This window comes from Molothrus ater, chromosome 7, assembly GCF_012460135.2.
Source record: "Molothrus ater isolate BHLD 08-10-18 breed brown headed cowbird chromosome 7, BPBGC_Mater_1.1, whole genome shotgun sequence".
Taxonomy (NCBI): Eukaryota; Metazoa; Chordata; class Aves; order Passeriformes; family Icteridae; genus Molothrus; species Molothrus ater.
Window position 1 is genome coordinate 10937891 of NC_050484.2, and position 18527 is coordinate 10956417.

The 18527-nt window shown below is 43.9% G+C and overlaps 1 protein-coding gene across 4 annotated transcripts in view; it reads right to left on the bottom strand.

Annotated features, from left to right (window-relative positions):
- SATB2 (SATB homeobox 2) overlaps positions 1 to 18527 on the bottom strand; it is a 137874-nt gene that overhangs the window by 11208 nt on the left and 108139 nt on the right. For all 4 annotated transcript variants that reach the window (XM_036386781.2, XM_036386782.2, XM_054515433.1 and 1 more), the window contains one exon: positions 14033 to 14230. In XM_036386781.2, coding sequence (XP_036242674.1) covers positions 14033 to 14230 — 198 coding nt within the window. The remainder of the gene's footprint in view (positions 1 to 14032; positions 14231 to 18527) is intronic.

Genomic DNA, 18527 nt, shown 5'->3' on the forward strand with positions numbered 1-18527 from the left:
TGAGCTCATGCTGATGAACATTCATGCATTAGCTCTGAATTTCCCATCTTGGGCTGGTTCAAGCCAGATCCTTAGGTTCACTGCAGAGTAACTGCAACCAGCACTGGGTACCTCTTTCTGAAATACCTGGCTGCAGCCTGGGAGAGCTGCCAGCAGCTCCTGGCCAGCCCTCAGGTGGAGCTGGCACGTCCCTCCTGTGCCCACAGGCGACCAGCCAGATCTGCTCCGGCTGCTGCTGGCACAAACCAGGGCCCTGGTGACAGAGTGGCCGATGCGGTCAGGAAGTGTTGCACAACCTCGCTGCAGACTCTCTCCTGAAGGCATCACTGATGGATGGCTCCATTGTCTGGGGATGGGGCACAGCCAGCACAGCTGGCACAGGGGCCAGTTTGCTGCACCCCTGGCAGGCAGGCAGCACTCTGCTGGCCCTGGAGAAGCCATGCAAGTCTCTCTTGCCTGTAACCTGTGGTAGCGAGGCAACCTCATCCGCAAGGGAAAAAGCAACAGCCCCAGAAACACTGCCCTTCTTCATGGTGATGCTGAGTCCCCTTAAGTGGGACTTTTCACATCTGTGTGCACCTTGAGGGCCACAAACTTTCCAGTTAACACTCACCTTCTCCAAAACTAGACCATAAGCTCTGTGGGCCTCTGACTTGCCTCTTCTGTGCTTTCTCTCACAGCCCCCAGCAAGGCTCCCTGGGGTGCTACGGTGTGCAGAGCTTTGCTTAGCACTTTACACACAGAGCCTGAGCTTGGTTATGGCTAAAGGGAGGGTCTGCCAAAGATTTCAGGTCAATTCTGCATTTCCCTGTCCCAGCCCTGATAATCCTAATGAGGAGCTGGCAGAATGTCACAGGAACTACAGAGGGAACAAAAAGTCTTTTGGTTTGGTTTTCTGCAGACAAAATACTTTGGGTGTCCTCTATGCTTTCTTGTTTAATTAGCACTACACACGTTCCCCTCTTCTTTTGAAAATCAGAAGAGTATTTGTGGGCAGTGTGAGCAAGATCGACCCTGACAAGCCCCAGCCCAGAGTCATGCTTAGGGTCAAGCCCTAAACCCCTAACTATGGTGGCACGAATGGCGCCACTATAATCACGTTGTTTTCCAGTTACTCAGACCAGGAGTAGGCACTGCATTATTTCAGGAAGGATATGTTTGGATTAGACACTGGATTCTGGTGGGGGGGTAATTATTTGTCCCATCAAACTGTTTTAGGTCCTTACAGATGGCTATTTGGGGTTTCAAGAATACCCAACTGTACTGCTAATTTTTACAATGGGAGCAGTTAGAAGTCAGGAGAACCTGACTGTTATGGTTAGTGAAAATAGCAGATTTGTGCTGATAAAACACTACTCAGCATGTTTTTTGGCTTTTGAGATGTAACCACCAATGCACTTAATAACAGGACTTGTGCAAACTATACTGTGTGAATCCAACACATAAAAGTATAAATATTCCTTTTTTTAGAAAGCAAGTCTTAAAAAGTGCATTATAATCAACTTCCATGGTAAAAGCAAAATATCCAGTATTACCACACACACAACTGGCATAATGTGCTTTATTATACCCTTAGCTTGAAACTGGATAAATTAAAATCAAATGACCAAAGTACAGTCTCCTGCACAGATTAGGTCATTGAAGACAGGACGCCTCAGAGAATTAGATCTGAAATCCTTTGTCTTCCTGCTAAAGCCTTAGAAAAGGTGGGCATGTGCAGAAAACAGAGGAAGCTACCCTGGCATCTCAGCCCGATGCTGTTGAGCTCCATGTCTCACTACTCTGACCTGTACCTATTTTACAGACTCTGGATGCTGGTAGAAAATTACTTTATAGAAAGTCAACAGCACGTGCAGTTTATAGTCACAGGTTTTTAGTTTGTTTAAAATAAAACAGTTTAATGTAAGGCCAGAGGGGTAGTATTAGGACAAAGCAGAAGATGACATGGTTATGGCCCTGGGATCCATCCAGCTTTGCTGCTGACTGCTGTGGGGAACTCCATGGACTGCTCTGTCCATGGCTGGCTGCACACATGTAATCGCAGGGGTAAAGCTCACGCTTAACACAAGCCTGCAGCTACTGTAGGTCTGTGTGGAAGGAGCCACAGGCTTTTGCTAGAAATGCAAAACACTATTCTTTGCTTCAGTAAGGTTGGGATTGTGTGGCATTTTTCAGTCAAAAATCTTTTGGTCAAAAATGTCGGCTGAGTGACATCAAAGTATTGACTAAGTAAAGTCTACTTTGCCAAACTGTATGCCTGGGGCAGCAGAGGGGTGAATATTCTGACAAAGTTCAAGCAGTTGTTTAGGCATTTTTCATGAAACAGCATATTTTGGTTGCTTTTATTCAGAAAAATTTTTGCTCTTCAAGTTCTTCCTATTTTCCTTCAAAGCATTATGTTGCTTGTTGCTCTAAACTGCCGCAAACCTTTTTTTTTTATTTGAACTGAAAATAATAATTTAGAAAGGACCAACATATTTTTTTTCTTCCAGCATTTCAGAAATGTCAGCAACCCCTTTAACTCAGCTCAAGCAGTTCTATAGCTCTAGGCTGTACCACCCAAGAAAGAGAAGCAGCTCACTACCCACCTACGTCCTTCACCATCATATTTACTAAGGGCTGTGCTGATGGGAGCTCTGAAAGAACAAAATGTAATGCAGTTTATAAAAGGAGATGGATGAGAATCTTTTCGATCTCAAAATCCAATAAAGCTTACGATTTTTAAGTCCTTTGGTTAATGTAACACTGATTAGCAGCTTGGCCAGTAAGTCTGATAAAACCAGAAAGTACTTCCTAATATATTCTGGCCAGAGACACCTGGGAGCAAAGTGTGAGTGTGGCAGCTGATGGCCCCAGGGTCACACATGTACCTTGGGATTTCTTCACTTGTTCTGTTCTGTCTGGCTATGGTTTTTATGGTTCCATTCTCTCCAGAAGTAACTATTCCAAACCTCTCTTATCCTTCAACCTTCCTAAAAAGGGAGTATCATCTCAAAACTATTCCCCCTCACCTTTCCAACATGCATGAATGAAAACAGAAGATTTACAATCTGATTCAGGCAGGGGTCCAGACTGGACTTTAATGGATCCCAAACATAGCAATGCAGCATTCTTACTCCTCATCTCATTTAAACAAGTGAACACCAGGAATAACATTACTTCAAGTCAGCAGTACTTCCCTGGTGCTAATCAGGCCATTAAAAAGGCATAAGCAGTTTGTTTGATGCAGAGGGACAAAGAGAACCACAGAAGTGAATCAAAAACCAGAGATTAAAAATCAGAGATTAAAAGTAATAATACTCCTTCCAGCAAACCACAGTCTGAATGCATTATAAGTGGCTAAAAAAACCAATCACTGCAGATCTAGAGACAAAAACGTGTCTCCTGACTGCATGAAGTGTAAATTAAACTTGCTCTGATACAGAAGCATTTCCTTCACATGGCAGTTAGTCACTGCTATCGGGAAATCCAGACCCTTTGCTGCAAACGAGAGCTGCCATAGCTGACCCTCCCGATCCCGCCTGTGGAAAACACAAACGCTCCGAGTCAACAGTTGGAGGGAAAGGAAGAAAAACCCAAATGCGGCAGACTTGCTAGAAGAGATTTCCATGGAGGTTTCCTCCCCAAATAAGCAGATGGTTTCCAGTTAGTCAGGGTCAGGGACTGCCCGTGTGGTTTCCTGCCTGCTTGCCTTTGTAGCTTATCTGGGCCTCATCAAGATATACAGTCCAAAAAAATTAGAATGGCTAAGTACAGGAATTAGGGAAACTAAATACAAATGAGCTCTGGTCTGCACTTGTGCAGAGGAACAGGGGAATTCATGCCCGGGGGTGGGATGGAGGCAGCAGTGCCAACCCCTCTGCCAAGGTAGCCACGCTGGGCTGCAGCACTGCACATCTGCAGGGCCGGGTCAGGTCTCGTTAATGCTGCAGTGCCTCTCCAGGCACCAAAGCTGTGCCTGACTCCATCCAAAGCCCCCTCGGCAACAGCCCAGCTGCTTTCAAAGTACCCCTGACGTCAGTTTACAACCCTGCCTGCTTTAACTGTGATGCTGCTGCCCGGCGGCAGCCCAGCTCCATGGCATATTCCCAGCCCAGCTCCATGGCATATTCCCAGCCCAGCTCCATGGCGTATTCTCAGCCCAGCTCCACGGCGTATTCTCAGCCCAGCTCCACGGCGTATTCCCAGCCCCGCTCCATGGTGTATTCTCAGCCCAGCTCCATGGCGTATTCCCAGCCCCGCTCCACGGCGTATTCCCAGCCCCGCTCCACGGTGTATTCCCAGACCCGCTCCATGGCGTATTCCCAGCCCAGCTCCATGGCGTATTCCCAGCCCAGCTCCACGGCGTATTCCCAGACCCGCTCCATGGCGTGCTCCCAGCCCAGCTCCATGGCATATTCCCAGCCCAGCTCCATGGCATATTCCCAGCCCAGCTCCATGGTGTGCTCCCAGCCCAGCTCCACGGCGTATTCCCAGCCCTGCTCCATGCCGTATTCCCAGCCCAGTGCACGGCTACGAGATTTGCAAAGCTCCAGGCACACACTGGCTCTCGTAATGCTGTGCAGGGGAGCAAAGCAAAACTCCACCAGGAATGTATGCACAAGCTGCCATATGGAAAGGGCATTCTCAAATTAAACCCTGAAACCCAGATGAGATCTGAGCGAAGGACAGTTTCACTTAAAGGAAATGTCTGAGGTCAACCAGCAATTAACTGAAAGGTTCTGATTGAATACGCTATTGACTGCGCTCACATCAGACAGCTTCCTGTTTATTATACCTTATGGGCTGTCTAGGTGCCAAGACATTAAGCTGTCAATAATCTATTAATACTAAACAGCTCCTCCCTCCTCACTCCCCCCTTGCAAATCCTCTTAGGCTAAGAAACTGCACTAAAAAGATGGAAATTTTTGAAGTGAGATGGAAATTAGCTTTTTAGGGGATTTCTTTGCTTGGTTCCAGCTGAAAGTACAGCAACATTCATAAACAATATAACACGCAGTCTATAACTACATGGAAAAAATTGTGTTAAAAAAAATCAACCATGATTGAGACCATATCCTGAAATCTGGCTTTCTTTTCCAAGACATCTTTAAACAGTCTAAGTTAAATTTAATTAACAATTTACAACAAGGAGAGAGAAGTTATTTAAAGACAGGCCTACAGGTCCTTAACATTCAGTGTCTGGGAAACAGTTGTATATAAAAAAAAAGTTTTAATGAATTTAATAGAGAAAAGCACTTTAATTAAATGCTGTCAAAGAGGATTGTATTAATGACTGCACACAAAGGAATTTAAAGCAAGCCAAGTATATTTAGCAAATAGGAAGTAGGCTTTCAGAGGCTGCAACTATTTATGTTTCTGCCATTGCAATGCATCTAGGAGATCATGTTGCCAATTGAAAGCAGTTATGTTATTAGATATGATTTTATTTATTATGGATTATTAAAATTTCAAATGCTGCAGGGAATACATTTATTTCACTTCTCAGATGAAAGAACAAAGATATTTCCTCCTTGTTCAGTAAGAGGAAAAATAGGAGAGGAAATAAATAATAAATAATAATAATAACTTAGCACTTAACTAGTAAAGTGCTGTCCAGACAGATCTTTTTATGGGGCTTGTTGAGTCCTGAAATTTTAGTGTGTCTCTTTCTTTCTGCTACAACTGGATGGATTTGCAGTTGCTACCACAGCTTCCCTCAACACAGCACAGAAAGAGGAGACAACTCTTTCTTCTCATGGGTACAAGGGCCATCTTTGACATCCTGCATGGTTCAACTCTAAGGTACCAAAACCCCAACAAAATAAATCCTGGCTGCGAAGCTTTAGCAAGCAAGACTGAGAATATCAAGTTTTTTCAGATCTAACCATGAGACTTAGCCACATACTGCTCATAAAAAGCCAGAACAATTATGGCTCTGCACTAAGACTTTGTGCACAATGTGCTCACTTTCCTCAACATACACATGATGGAACTTGTAGCAGGAAGGAAGGGGCTCTTCACAGCTCTCTGTGCCCATGTGCCTTGGATTCAAGTGTGGCACATCAAATGGGCATGGCTTAATAATCTGAGGAAAAAGCAGCTAGAAAATTCAAGGGTGTCAACATTATTTTGGACTATATTGGCACAATAGTATAAAATAAAATTTAGCCTCAACAGGAAACAGAAAATGTTTTTAACACAAATTAAATGAGATGGCTGCATCTGTAATATCCAGGATGTGTTCTATGATTTACCACATCCTTTTTGCCATATGTAATGGTAAAAGGTTAATAATGATTTTAGAAGACTCAAACTTCCAAATGTTCCACCAGAGGCACCTTATACATGCTTGTATTCCTTTACTTCTGAACACCAAATCCTTTTTAAGTTAGGCACCACAGTAGTCCTAAATTACTGGTGTTTAAATGTACTTGTTTGTAGTTAAGATTTTCATCTTCTCATTTGCAACGTGAAGAAGAAGTGAATAGAACTGGGAGAGAAGTCATTGGAAAGGAGGCACAAGGGGATACCAACTTCCTTTCACAATGTGAGTAGCATCATAAATGATGAAGTTTAATTTTCTAAATACATTATCTGATTTTTGTTTAAGACTTTAATAAAAGTCATGTGTGATGTGTGTTGAGAATGTAGCCTTTGTTGTTCCACAGCTAGGGATCTTGCAAACAGCTTCACTTTGTCTGTGCCAAGATATTTTGGAATATTCTTTGAAACACTGTAAGCATAGATGACTGTGAGAAAAAATATGTGCTACTGTACTTCTGGATACTTCATGCGTGAGAATAGTGCATGCACACAAAAACACTTCTTTCAATCTGCAATTCCTATAAAAGTCCATACAAACATGGAACAACATACACAATATACTGACCCTGAAAAAAACCTTATCTCTGCACACATTACAGTCTCTGGGTATTTCCAACCATTCAGAGGACCAAAAAAAAAAAAAAAAGGAAAAAAAAGAACACACCAAAGAATTTCCAAAAAAAGACTGGCCCTGGGCAAGGAGACTGACCATCTCTGTCCTGCTCTGTCACAGCCTAACTCCCAGCACTGCCCAGAATCTGCACCATTTCCCTGGAGGATGCTGTGCAACGAAGAAGGAAGAGTAGCTCCTTGAAGGTCAAGCAGTGCTAAGTGCTCTGGTAGCACTATTCTCAATGGTTTCCCTCCCCATGTAATTTTTATAATTGCCTATCTGCAGAAAAAGACCAGCTGAAATGATCCAGGCCTCTAACTTTATCCCAAGATTTTTGCAGAGAGCCTGAGAATAAAATGTTGCATACAGCCAATAACCTATAAACATTTACACATCTCTGAAGCCTGATACTATAATTTATGAACAAGTGTGGGGGACACAGAGTAATTAGGAAGCATTAAAATTAAATTTAAAAGAGCAATATTTTTAACTGCAAAAATTTTCAAATGTAAATGGAACAGAGGCTCATCTAGTGGCTTTTCAGCCTTCAAGGTTTGCCTGCTGGCAAGCTTCAAAGGTTATGTGAATTTAAAGAGCTTTATTTAGTGATCTTGCTCTCTATGTTTGCTCATCCTCGACCTACTACAGCTCCTTAAAACACTAGCAGCTTAGCATTTACAACGGGGCCAGGACTGTAAGAAATGAGGACTAAATCTGGTCAGATTGTGTGTGAAAGGCAAAAGGGTGAGACAACAGGGGCCAGAGCTACAGTGATGTCATTTGCTAAAACGACAACTTGTCAGAGCAACACCAACACAAACCACCACCCTGCTGCTCACTGCCAAGTCTCAGCAGCGCTAAATCTGCACATTCAGATTTTAGGGGAAGCTTCTGCCTGGAGCATTTTGCCATACGAGCCAGGGCAACCCAAGCAGAGCTGCTTTGGGACAGCCTCACAGAAGATGTACCCTCAGAGTCATCTTCATTGTAAGATGCTGCTGAAGAAAAGCACTAGTCATATTCTCAGGGCTCCTTCATGTCCCACCTCATTCCTGCCCTGTTCTCAGCTGATTCTGGACTAAACAAAAGCTGTCTGGGAACAGGTGTCACTGAAGTGGCCTCATGGTTTCAGGTTCTGTACAAATGCGAAAAGGATGTACTATTCTGACAAGACTAAACTTGCCACCACAGGAAAACTTGAAACTGCAGTTTACTTGATCTCCCATTTCTAGGGCTAAATGGAGCAGTACTAAACCTAAACTAATTTCAGAACAGAGGCAGTTTGGCTTTAATTGGAAGTACACTCCCAGCTATCATTCAAGGGGAATAACAGGCCTAACGTTAATAAAAATCAGCAGCATTTTCAGCCACATTAGATATCCACACTAAGCAGAAACAGCTGAGATGGTGCAGTAGGCAGGTTTGGCTGCAGCAGTCACAGCTCAGCACTGTTCCCTGCAACTGTGGCAACTATCAATCACAAGATCATCCGCTGGATACTTCAGAGTCAAATGTAAGGGGGCTGTTATCTGATTTGTGCCTCTGTTGCCTCTGTCAAACTTGTGCAAGGCTCCTGAACTACTGTGACCCATCAGAAAAATGGTGTGCACCAAGAGGATGGAGAACCAGAGCATGCAGCCACAGCTGGTGGCTGAATGCACCATCTCTGGCTGTAGGGCACAGGCACTGGAGAAGCATGAGAAAGCAGCTCAGAAGTGGAAGATGCCTGCGATTTTTTTTTTGTATGTACCACATGCTTTAAAGACAGTTCCTTTACTCTGACCCAAAAGCAGTCACACACACAGTAGAGATAAATGCAGTGTGAGTGACATTTGCAATAAATATTACTTTCAGCTTTAACACTGCATAGAAACAGAAGTTACATAGTTTGAGGCTTTTTTTAGTGGTTTTTAATAGTTTAGACGGAAAGGAGATACTGAAATTGACTGTTGTCTAATTTCGATGAGAGAAAGAATAAAACTCCAAGTAACTAACAACTAAAAAAGAGAGATATTCTCTACTCACAAAATTCACAGACCTCATTCTGACACACATTTCCCTCTGTAATTCTAAATCTAAGAAAAAAAATAATCGAAGTGCAACCCTCCCAAACCAAAGCTCTGAGCATTTTGAGTGTAATGAATAACCTACAATACAAGTTTCTCTTGAAGTCCACCTGGGTTTGCTGAGTACAAGTTGTGTCACCAGTCTTGACCACTCCTGTCTGAGCAGATGTCACATCCAGCCATGGATTAAAGAACTGGGGAGTCAAACAGCAGTGGGTATCAATCTATGGTCTGTATTTTGGGAGCAGAGAAATGATCAAAAAGCAAAACGATCACAGCACAGCCACTAAGAATGAATCACAGGGCACAGCATCCCCGCAAAAAATGTGTATCAAAACATTAAGGACCAGAGTCAGAGAGCTAGCACGGTTTGGGAAAATAATTTTGTCTAAGTCTCACAGACAACTCAGTCCTAATTTCCAGCATGCAAAATCCCCTGATGTAACTCAGATAAACACAGCAAAACCTCACTGTGCACATCATCCTATGGATCATTGAGCCCACCATGTTACACTGTGGAATAACACAGCTTTGCTTCACTTATCATCTAAGATTTCCAAAGTATTATTAATTAATATTATTTTTTAAGAAATTTCAAGTCTTGCTGGTTTATCCGTGTGCTATGCATTATGTGACCCATGAACTCCAAGACATTATTTAGAATCAGATATTTCATTAGGAAGCACTACTGTGGTGTTCATCCCCCTCTTTATTACTTCTAGAAAGAGAATATGAAATTAGTTTCATTGGATTGCCACTGCCACTTGCCTTGACCCATTTTTATGAGGGCTCCATGTTCTGCTCTTTTGTATTTCATTGTTATTTCTAAAATACTCATTCCCTTCTATCCCTCACAAAATTATAAAATTAGTATTTAATTTACTTCTGTGCTGTGTTATTTTCTGCATATTTAAAGAGAGATTACAATGTTTGCAGTGAACATACAATACAGAAGAGCTTTCCTAGAGCTTTTTACTATGCCTTCTTTTATTTACTAAAGTTCCTCCACAATTTATGATCTGAACAATTATATACTGCCAGATTTGTCTAAATCAAAGCTTCTGAAAAATAAAAGGGTGGAGGGATGTCATTTTTAAAAAGTGACAAAAGTAACAGTGTATCAGAAAGCAACATTTGACTGCTCTTAAATACGTATGTACCTACTAGCTTCAGATCTACTTGTCAACTTAGAGAAAATGAGAGGCAAGGCTCCCACATTCTCTGAATAGAAGGTCCTTTGCTGCAGTGGTGGCTCATTACTCCAGAGAACCAGCTTACCCACCCGGACACTCCAGAGACAACAGCCTGATTCATGGCCCTCCCAATGGAGTCAGGTTTCTCTGCCCCAGCAATAAACAATGAATTAGCACTATATTAAAGTGCCAGGCAAGATGGTTACTCTCTGGAGTGGTCACCTTGGACACAGCAGACAAACAGTGGGAGAAGGGAGAGAAATTAGATTTACTGTGTCCCAGCATGTCTGTAACAAACACGGAATCCCTGGCTGACAATGGGAAGCAGCTGTAGGCACTTGTCAGCATTAACACTCCAGAAAGGTCCAGTGCCAGCAAACAGCCAGGGAATGGTGGGATTTAGCAAGGGATGGAAAGACAGGGAAGGAAGGTTCACCTCTGCAGAGCACAGAGCTAAACACAGAAGCATGAGGACTGCTTGCTGCAAAGGGACTACTTGGCACACTGCTAAAAGCCAGGCCAGATCAAAGGGCCAGCGAGGATCCCACTCCTGCTGGTAGTGGAGGGAGAGGATGAGAACACAGCAAAAATGTAATAATGCTTTCCAGGATACCCTCCCACCCTCCAGGAACCTGTGGCTTAGGCACTGTGTAATTCAGAGGTGATGTCCTTATGGTACCCAGCTAGCAACAACCTCACTGCTCTTCTTCCTACCAGCACTTGGCTATTACACCCCTGCATGGAATGAGGGAGAGCCTCTTAATGGATACCTCAATTTCCTTAAAAACCAAAAGAGAGGCTGTGGCATGCTCAGCCTGCATGCACAGCAACATGTAGGTGTAGCATGGATGCCCCATAACCAGCGTGTGAAGGAAAATCCACACTCTGACATGTCCATATGGCCACACCCAATGCTGCCAGAGAACACAGCCATGTCACAGAGCTCCACAGGGCTCACATTTTACGACTCTTCAGCACAATAACAAACAAATCAAGTATACAGGGAGGAATTTTTAAACACTCAGCTTCCACTATAGACATTATTCATTTCAGAAACAGTAAAATAATTGATTAAATGGATTAATGTATGGCCAATGGAAAAAATGTAATGGAAGACAGAAAAATAAACATGTCTGGTTTTAAAACACTGAACTTAAAGCTAAACAGTGAAGTGCAGGCTAGTAATACCAAACCAGTGAGAGCAAGAATCTCTCACAAAGGAAACAACAATCCCTTAAAACATGAAGAACCAGCCTGTGTCCAGCTGACCTCCTACAGCACAACTGCCCCACTGAGAACACCCTGCCTTATAGAAGACAGAAACCATACCCAGGCCTTGGGGTAATTCCCTCACTTGAAGTGTCCCCAACCCTGTAAGCAGCAAGTGAACTACACAAAACCCATCACAATGATATCTTTGCCATTTCCAAGAAGCCATACTGATGAAAAGGCTGCAGTGTAGCCACATCTTTTGCCTGGTCACGCCTCTTGTGATGATAGCTAGGATATTCATCCAAGTCTGACAGGGGATGTCCCCAGCCCAGACAGGGTTAAGTCATGGGGGTTGGTTAAGTCTGGCAGCAGTGTGGGACAGCCTCTCTGTTTTCAGGCTCTCCCAGTCTCTCAGCTGAAGGAGCAGGACACTCAAGCATCAGAGAGAAGTTACCGTAACACACCTAAGCCATCAGAGCAAAGAGAAAGATGGGCTAGGCAGAGAGAGAGAACAGAGGTAAGATCCTGCCTGCTTCTATGTTACAGGTCTGCACCTGCTGCTATTCACAGCACCGCTGCTTGTATCTCCTTCAAAGGGCTGTCATTTTGCCATCAAGGCTGCAGGTAAGGGCTTGACTTACAGCACACTTCTCACCAGCAAACCTGCAAAGCAAAGTAGGTCGGTGACTGCAGCTCTTGGATGTTTTCACCCCCTGCTAAAATGCAGCCAGGCACTGTGGCAGACATTCTGCATCCACCACTGCTTTGAGAAGGAAATGAGAGTTGCTTTCCCACTTGACACTACAGGGGGAATTTCAGATAGGCAGAATGTAATTACTTGGCCTGGATTTCAGCCAGGAGCAGGGCCCAAGACCCCTACCCTTATGTAAAGTGTCACAAAATCTCCAATGACTGCAAGTGTGAGGACCTCGGCTTTACATCTCTGGCTGCTGTCATTGGTTTTTCATGGCTAATTACCTAATAGTGACCCTTGCAGCAAAGCTAAAAAACAAACCTTGCTTCTCAAAACAATTCAAGTCCCAGAGACTGAAAACTATGCAGAAATTACTTAGTCTTGGGTATCTTTTGACATTAGGGAGCAGGTGGACAGCAGATCTCCTGTGCCTGGCACTGGTAGCGTGCCGCTCAGAAACCTACTGGGGTTTTTGGATGGCCAAGCATAGCTTTAAAATGCAGCACCCCCAAAACACAAGCCTACTGTATCAACTGCATACCAGCCTCCAGAGTTTTGTTGTATGAACTTGCCAGCTGGTTCCATTTATTTTTCTTCATTTTTCGTATTTTGACTGTAATAAATAATTAATCCATGGCTTTGTAACTTGCTGACAAATACAAATGCGCAGCATTCCAACCCAGTGTAACATGTCACTCACAAAAGCCAACCTGCATGATGCAGAAAAGTGATGTGCAGAAGGCTTTGGAAAGTAGGCTAATCATCAAGGTCACTCACAAGATCCCAGGGAAACTTTTTGTGTCCCTTAGACGATATTCCCACTTGCTGTGGGCATCAGAACTGGGTTAATATGTTTAAGTCTACAGAGGTCTAGTTGTCTTCCCACATTTCAGCTTGGCCCTTTCTTTACCTGCTTGCAGCTTCTTGCTTCCAAGATCCCATAAACTTTTTGGGACGTGGAAGACAAAACTTGCTAAAATAATTACTTAGAGGGCTTCCCCTTCTTTACAGCCCTGAGAACCTGAACCCAAGGAAACAGTTTTTTTTTTTTTCTTTTAGGCAAAGACACAAAGGTGAGCAAGGAGAAAGAAGTTAGCAGAAGAGACAAAAGGGTCTGAACTAAGCAATAATTAATCTGAGTGAGACCTACATGTTTCTGATGGGCAGGACAAGACAGAGAAACCTCTTGCCTTCAGAAAAAAGGGGGCCAGAAAACTGGCAGCAGTGGTAGCAGCATAACAGCAGCAACAAAGAATAGAGGCTGAATGCCAAGTTCACAGCAAGAGTAGCAAAGCAGTGCAATCCACCATCAAACAATGGGGAGAGTAAAGGTGGGAGGAGGAACTGCAAGATCATCAGAGAAATGCACAGTACAAACAACCCCCAGAGTGGTCACATAATCTGGCAGCAAGTGAATGGTACCCAGTACCAGGGGCTGAATTGGAGGGTTGAAGGGAAGCAGGGCTGCTGTGGAAGGTGTTGCCTCAGCTTTTTAGACTGAAGAAATGTCTCGTGAGCCTCTCTTGACCATCTGTAGATGTTTGAGTTTGTGACATGCATTACTAGTTAGTAGGAATACACATGAATCTGATTTTTTCTTCTGACTGAAACTGGAATTGCAAAGAAGAGAGTCTGTATTTTCACTTGGTTTTCTGTACACATATTTGTATTTTTTTCTCATTCTACTAATACCTGAGGACAAGACTAGAACAAGGGTGTACAACCAAAAATTCATACTAGTCAGAAATGTAGAGAGAAGTAAAACAATCCCAATGAGGCTGTGAAACAAAGGCCCATTCCTCACAAAATGCTCAGCATGGTCATTTCAGAAGCACTTTTAAGGTTCAGTCAATCCATAAAAAGCCCATCTCCATGCTGCACTCTTGACCCCCCTGTGTTACCCCAGTCCTCCCAGACAGACACGCTGAAGAGGCAGAAGGGCTCTGACCTGCACAGGCTCTGGGGTGAGCTGCACCACGTGCTGCATGCGCTCACTGTGGTGGTGCCTGGACTCCTCCTCATAGATCACATCCCTCTCGTGCTGGGGAAGGTTCAGGAAGCGGCGAATGGTGCACAGGTTCTCCCAGAGGGTGCGGTTTTCCGGGCTTGGGTTTTCCTTCCAGCGCAGCAGTTCACACAGCCAGCCCTGCAAGGGTAGAGTCAGCACAGTCAATTCACTGAGCACCAAGGAACCAGATGTGAGCGGGAGGTCAGCTAGACTTAAAGCTCTGGGCTGGAAGTTTTGCTGGTCTCACCTCACACATAAACCCCCACCACCCCAAGCTGTCATTTGACAAATCCATGATATATTCTCTTTCCTGCAAGTTGGTAAAACTGAAACAAGCAGCAGTGCTTAGCAAAAACCAGCATCTCGTCCTCATCATATACACACCATGTTCAAAATGCTCAGATATAAGTATTTTTCCTACAGAAAAGCAAAGATGAAACAGAAATGCATCTTCACTTCCATTTCAGAGCCTCTTCATTTCTTCCTCTAAGCAAAAGAAAAGGAGACGTAACTCCTGAGACTTGCTAACAATCCTCACTGCAACCTGCAGCCACAGAACCAGAAATTCAACACTACTCCAAATGGCTAGTAGAATATACTATCAAGACTTCTGATTTGCTGGCACTGTGTTGCACTGACTCCCCCAGCTCTGAACTCCACTAAAATTTTACATCTTTAAATAATAAAATCTAAGAGAAGATGCAGCCTTACATAAAGGGAACCCTCAAGCATCTAGCACAAAAGCAGAAAACAAGGTCATGCAGAAGTTACTAAAGATACCAAGACACTAGGCAGAAGTAACTCTAAAACAAACTACATATTGTAGTAAGAGCATATTTTATTTGTGCTGTCTTGTTTAAGGTTAGTTTGAAATGCCTTTAAAAGGCTACTGCTATATGGAAGGAGCTGTAGGACCTCTCCACAGGCACCGACTGCTCAGACCTCTGAGGTGAAAGCATCTGCACTCCAGGAAGAGGAAATGACCCTGAACTCCAAGGGCAAGGACAGCCAAAGGGCAAGAGCTGTTGGGGTGAGGACAGCCCCGCGTGTGCCGAGCGTGACCCGGAGTCCCCAGCAGGTGAGCCAGGGATGGCGGCTGCTGCCGCTCCTGCGCGGCCTGGGGACACAGCCAGCCCCGTCCTGCCTGCCAGCAGCCGGCCCACTGGGGGCTGGGGACAGTGGCTCCCCTCCTGTGCCTGCACGGGAGACGCAATGCAAATGACAGAAGATGAGAAGATAATGCCGAGGATGCTGTCAACGCGCCTTACTGACTCCTGTCAAAATATTTTACCTAGTAGCTTTATAACCCATCATTTTCAAGCTACAGCTCAGCATTCTGACACCATTTTGACAGGCACCTTACAATACCTAAAAGATAGCTTGATCAATGTTAAAAATGTTTGGTACAAGAAGTAGCCAAAATTGTTTTTTTCTGAGCAGTGACCAGAGCAAGCTGAACAGCCGGGTTCATTACCAGCCCACAGGGGGGGCTTTTTGGTACTGCTTTTTTGTGTAACAACTTGTAAGCCATTGACAACTTCTACCGTGCACTCTAAACCCCGTGTATAATATCATAAGCCGTTGTTTGTGTTACTCTCCACTGTGTCTTCTGCCTTCACCCCCCCAAAAAAGGCAAGATTTGATTATCTCCGCTGCATCAGCCAAGACAGCAACACCAGCTGTTCTCATTGTGCAGCCTCTTCCTCACGGCCTACATGTTAATAACCTGATCATTCCATTTTCTCCTTCAACTGCCGGCTGCAGCACAGCGAAGAGACAAAAACCCAGGCCCATCTGCAGCAGCTGTAGGCACTGAACTGTGAAGCCACCAGGGATTTATAAACTAATCTGTAACACAACACTGCCTTGTTTTTACAAGTGAGAGGCCACATTTGTGCAGACCTGATCTTTTCTTGCAATAAACTTGGAGGGCTGGGGGGTGGGGGGGGGGGCAAGGATGAAAACAAGATATATAATAATTTACTTAGGGAAAAAAAACCCTCTGTGTTGTATTTTCAAAGTGTTTTGATTGGTATTTGGGCAATCTCTCAGCCAGGTAGAGTCTGCATTTTAATGTGGTTTGGCCACATCCCTTACCCTCAATTGTCCTCCTTCCACTGCTCAGAAATCTCCCAAAACTTTGTCTCTTTTAGAGAAAATATAGAAATAAAATCTCCCATCTTTGCAATGTTTTCTCAGGGGTTCCCTACCAAGGAAATAATTTTTGAAATGGAAAATAAACCATCTGTAGAAAAAAATCAATTCCTGTTGCTCCCTGTTTTCAGTGATCTGAGTAAGTCTCCAGCTGAACTCTTTCAAGCTGTTTCAAGCAGGTATGTTTAACACCTCCTGGGGGATGCTGCAGCATGAAGACCCATCGTGTAGCAGAAAATGCAGGGTAAGCCCTGTAGCTGGTGGAGCTGGAGCCCATTGCTGGGCAGACCTGTGAGAGGATGGGGTTCCTGGCTCTGGCAGAACCCAGGCCCAGCTTGGCAGGGCCAGCTCCCCTTCCCAGGGCTAGACCGGGCCGCCCGACGGTGACTGCGGTGCTTTGATTTATCTGTCCCCTTATAATCAGTGCTCATTACAATCACTTAGAGCAACACTACAGGCCTCATTACGGACTAGGCACTCGCTGCCATTAGTCTTTTAGAAGGACAGCGCTCAATTTGCCTGGCAACATGCGAGGTCCTGACCTTGGAGCTATTAGGGAAAAGATTAGACTGCAGTGTGACCATGTGTGCAGACATGAGCAAACCAAATTAATTTCTGGCAAAGGGAGGCACCAGGCAAGGACCCCGCCATCCCGAGGACACCTGAGAACTTCTCCATTTCCCAAAGGAGATAAGCTAATGGCACGTTTAAAGGAGCCTGGTTCTGAAGGTGAAGCACATCCATGGTATTTAGAGAGATATTAATCCAGTTTCCCCACAAAGTATTTGCTTGGCTGATCAGATTAAGGGATCTAGCCTTCAACAGCACACCCCCACCACAGCAGGCCCCAAGAAATCTGTGATACTTCACAGCCTCAGACATATTGCACCATGTGTACCCAGCTGCTACAATAATTAGCTTATGAATGTATCAGCTGGTTCTGTGATTTTTATAAATAATAACTAACCTACAGAGCAGAAAGATTTCCACGAGCCTAATATTAGCAAGAAATTGCAAGGTGCGCCTAACTGAATTGTCATTGTGCTAAACGCCCTGTCTTCTCTCATGTTGTGTGAGACTGGATCTCCCCCAACACCATTTATAAATATTTATTTTTGCAATGTATTTGTGTCAGCTTTCTTCACAAGAGCCATTATTCGCTCACCCCCACACATACACACGCATACCCACTGCGTGCATGTGTACACTTATCTGCATCAAGTCTGTCCTTTTGCTACTCTTTTTCTATCCTTCCCTCTCTTTATTCAAGCATTCATTCAAGACCCTCTCTATCCATCTATGGGGCTGTTTATTAGGCAATAGCTTTGACTAATATGTGAGAAAACACAGCGTGCTGCAGCTTACTCACATGTTCTTTATGGCTGCAAGTAACCGCCTTCCCCATGCACAGATGAAAAGTCTGCATCGGCTTTTTTAAATTATTTATTTAAATAATCTTAGCACGCCATCCAAGAAAGTTTTGCAGTACCAGGCAAAAAAAAAAAAAGTGTAAATGTCAAATAAAACAGTGACAGATGACAGTATTCTCTATTGAATAGCACCGTTTCTTCGTGCATGTTCAATGAGAACTCATGAATTATTAATACACAAAATCTCCTTTTACTGTTAAAAATCTCAACTTGGCATTTTTTGGTTACAATTTTTAAATTTTGTTTTATTTATTTCTTTGGGGTCTGTGTATGTTACACAGAGCTTTCCAGGAGAATTATTTCATTTAAGAAATGCTAACATACAGAAACTTTTGGAGCTACAGCCATTCACAGTGAATTTTCATCTATAGCTACATTTATTGGCATGAAGAAGGAAAAGTGAAAGAGACACTATCTCACCACCTTTTCCTCCACTCACCCACAGCATCTGAGCTCACTGCATTGCAAGTAAATACAACTTCTGTGAACATATTCTGAAAAATCTAACTAATACTACACTCCTCCCCAGGCCCGTAATACACTCTGTTTCTGGTCCTGCCTCCTCTGCACACCACAGGTTTCACTCCACCACACAAACAGCCCCCCGGCTGCCAGAGCTACCAGAGAGCTTGATACACACCAGTGTCAATATGGGTGGCAGAATCCAGCCCTTAATGTCAGCTTCTAAGGTTCTCAAATGGGAATGTCTTCCATTAAAAATAAGAGGAGGAAAAACAGCACAATTAAAGGATGCTCTGGGCTCTACATTCAGGCACACCCAGGGCTTGTGGTTTCAAGGAATTCTGCTCAGAACTTCCTTTATTTCACCCCAAAACTTCTAGAGGCATCAA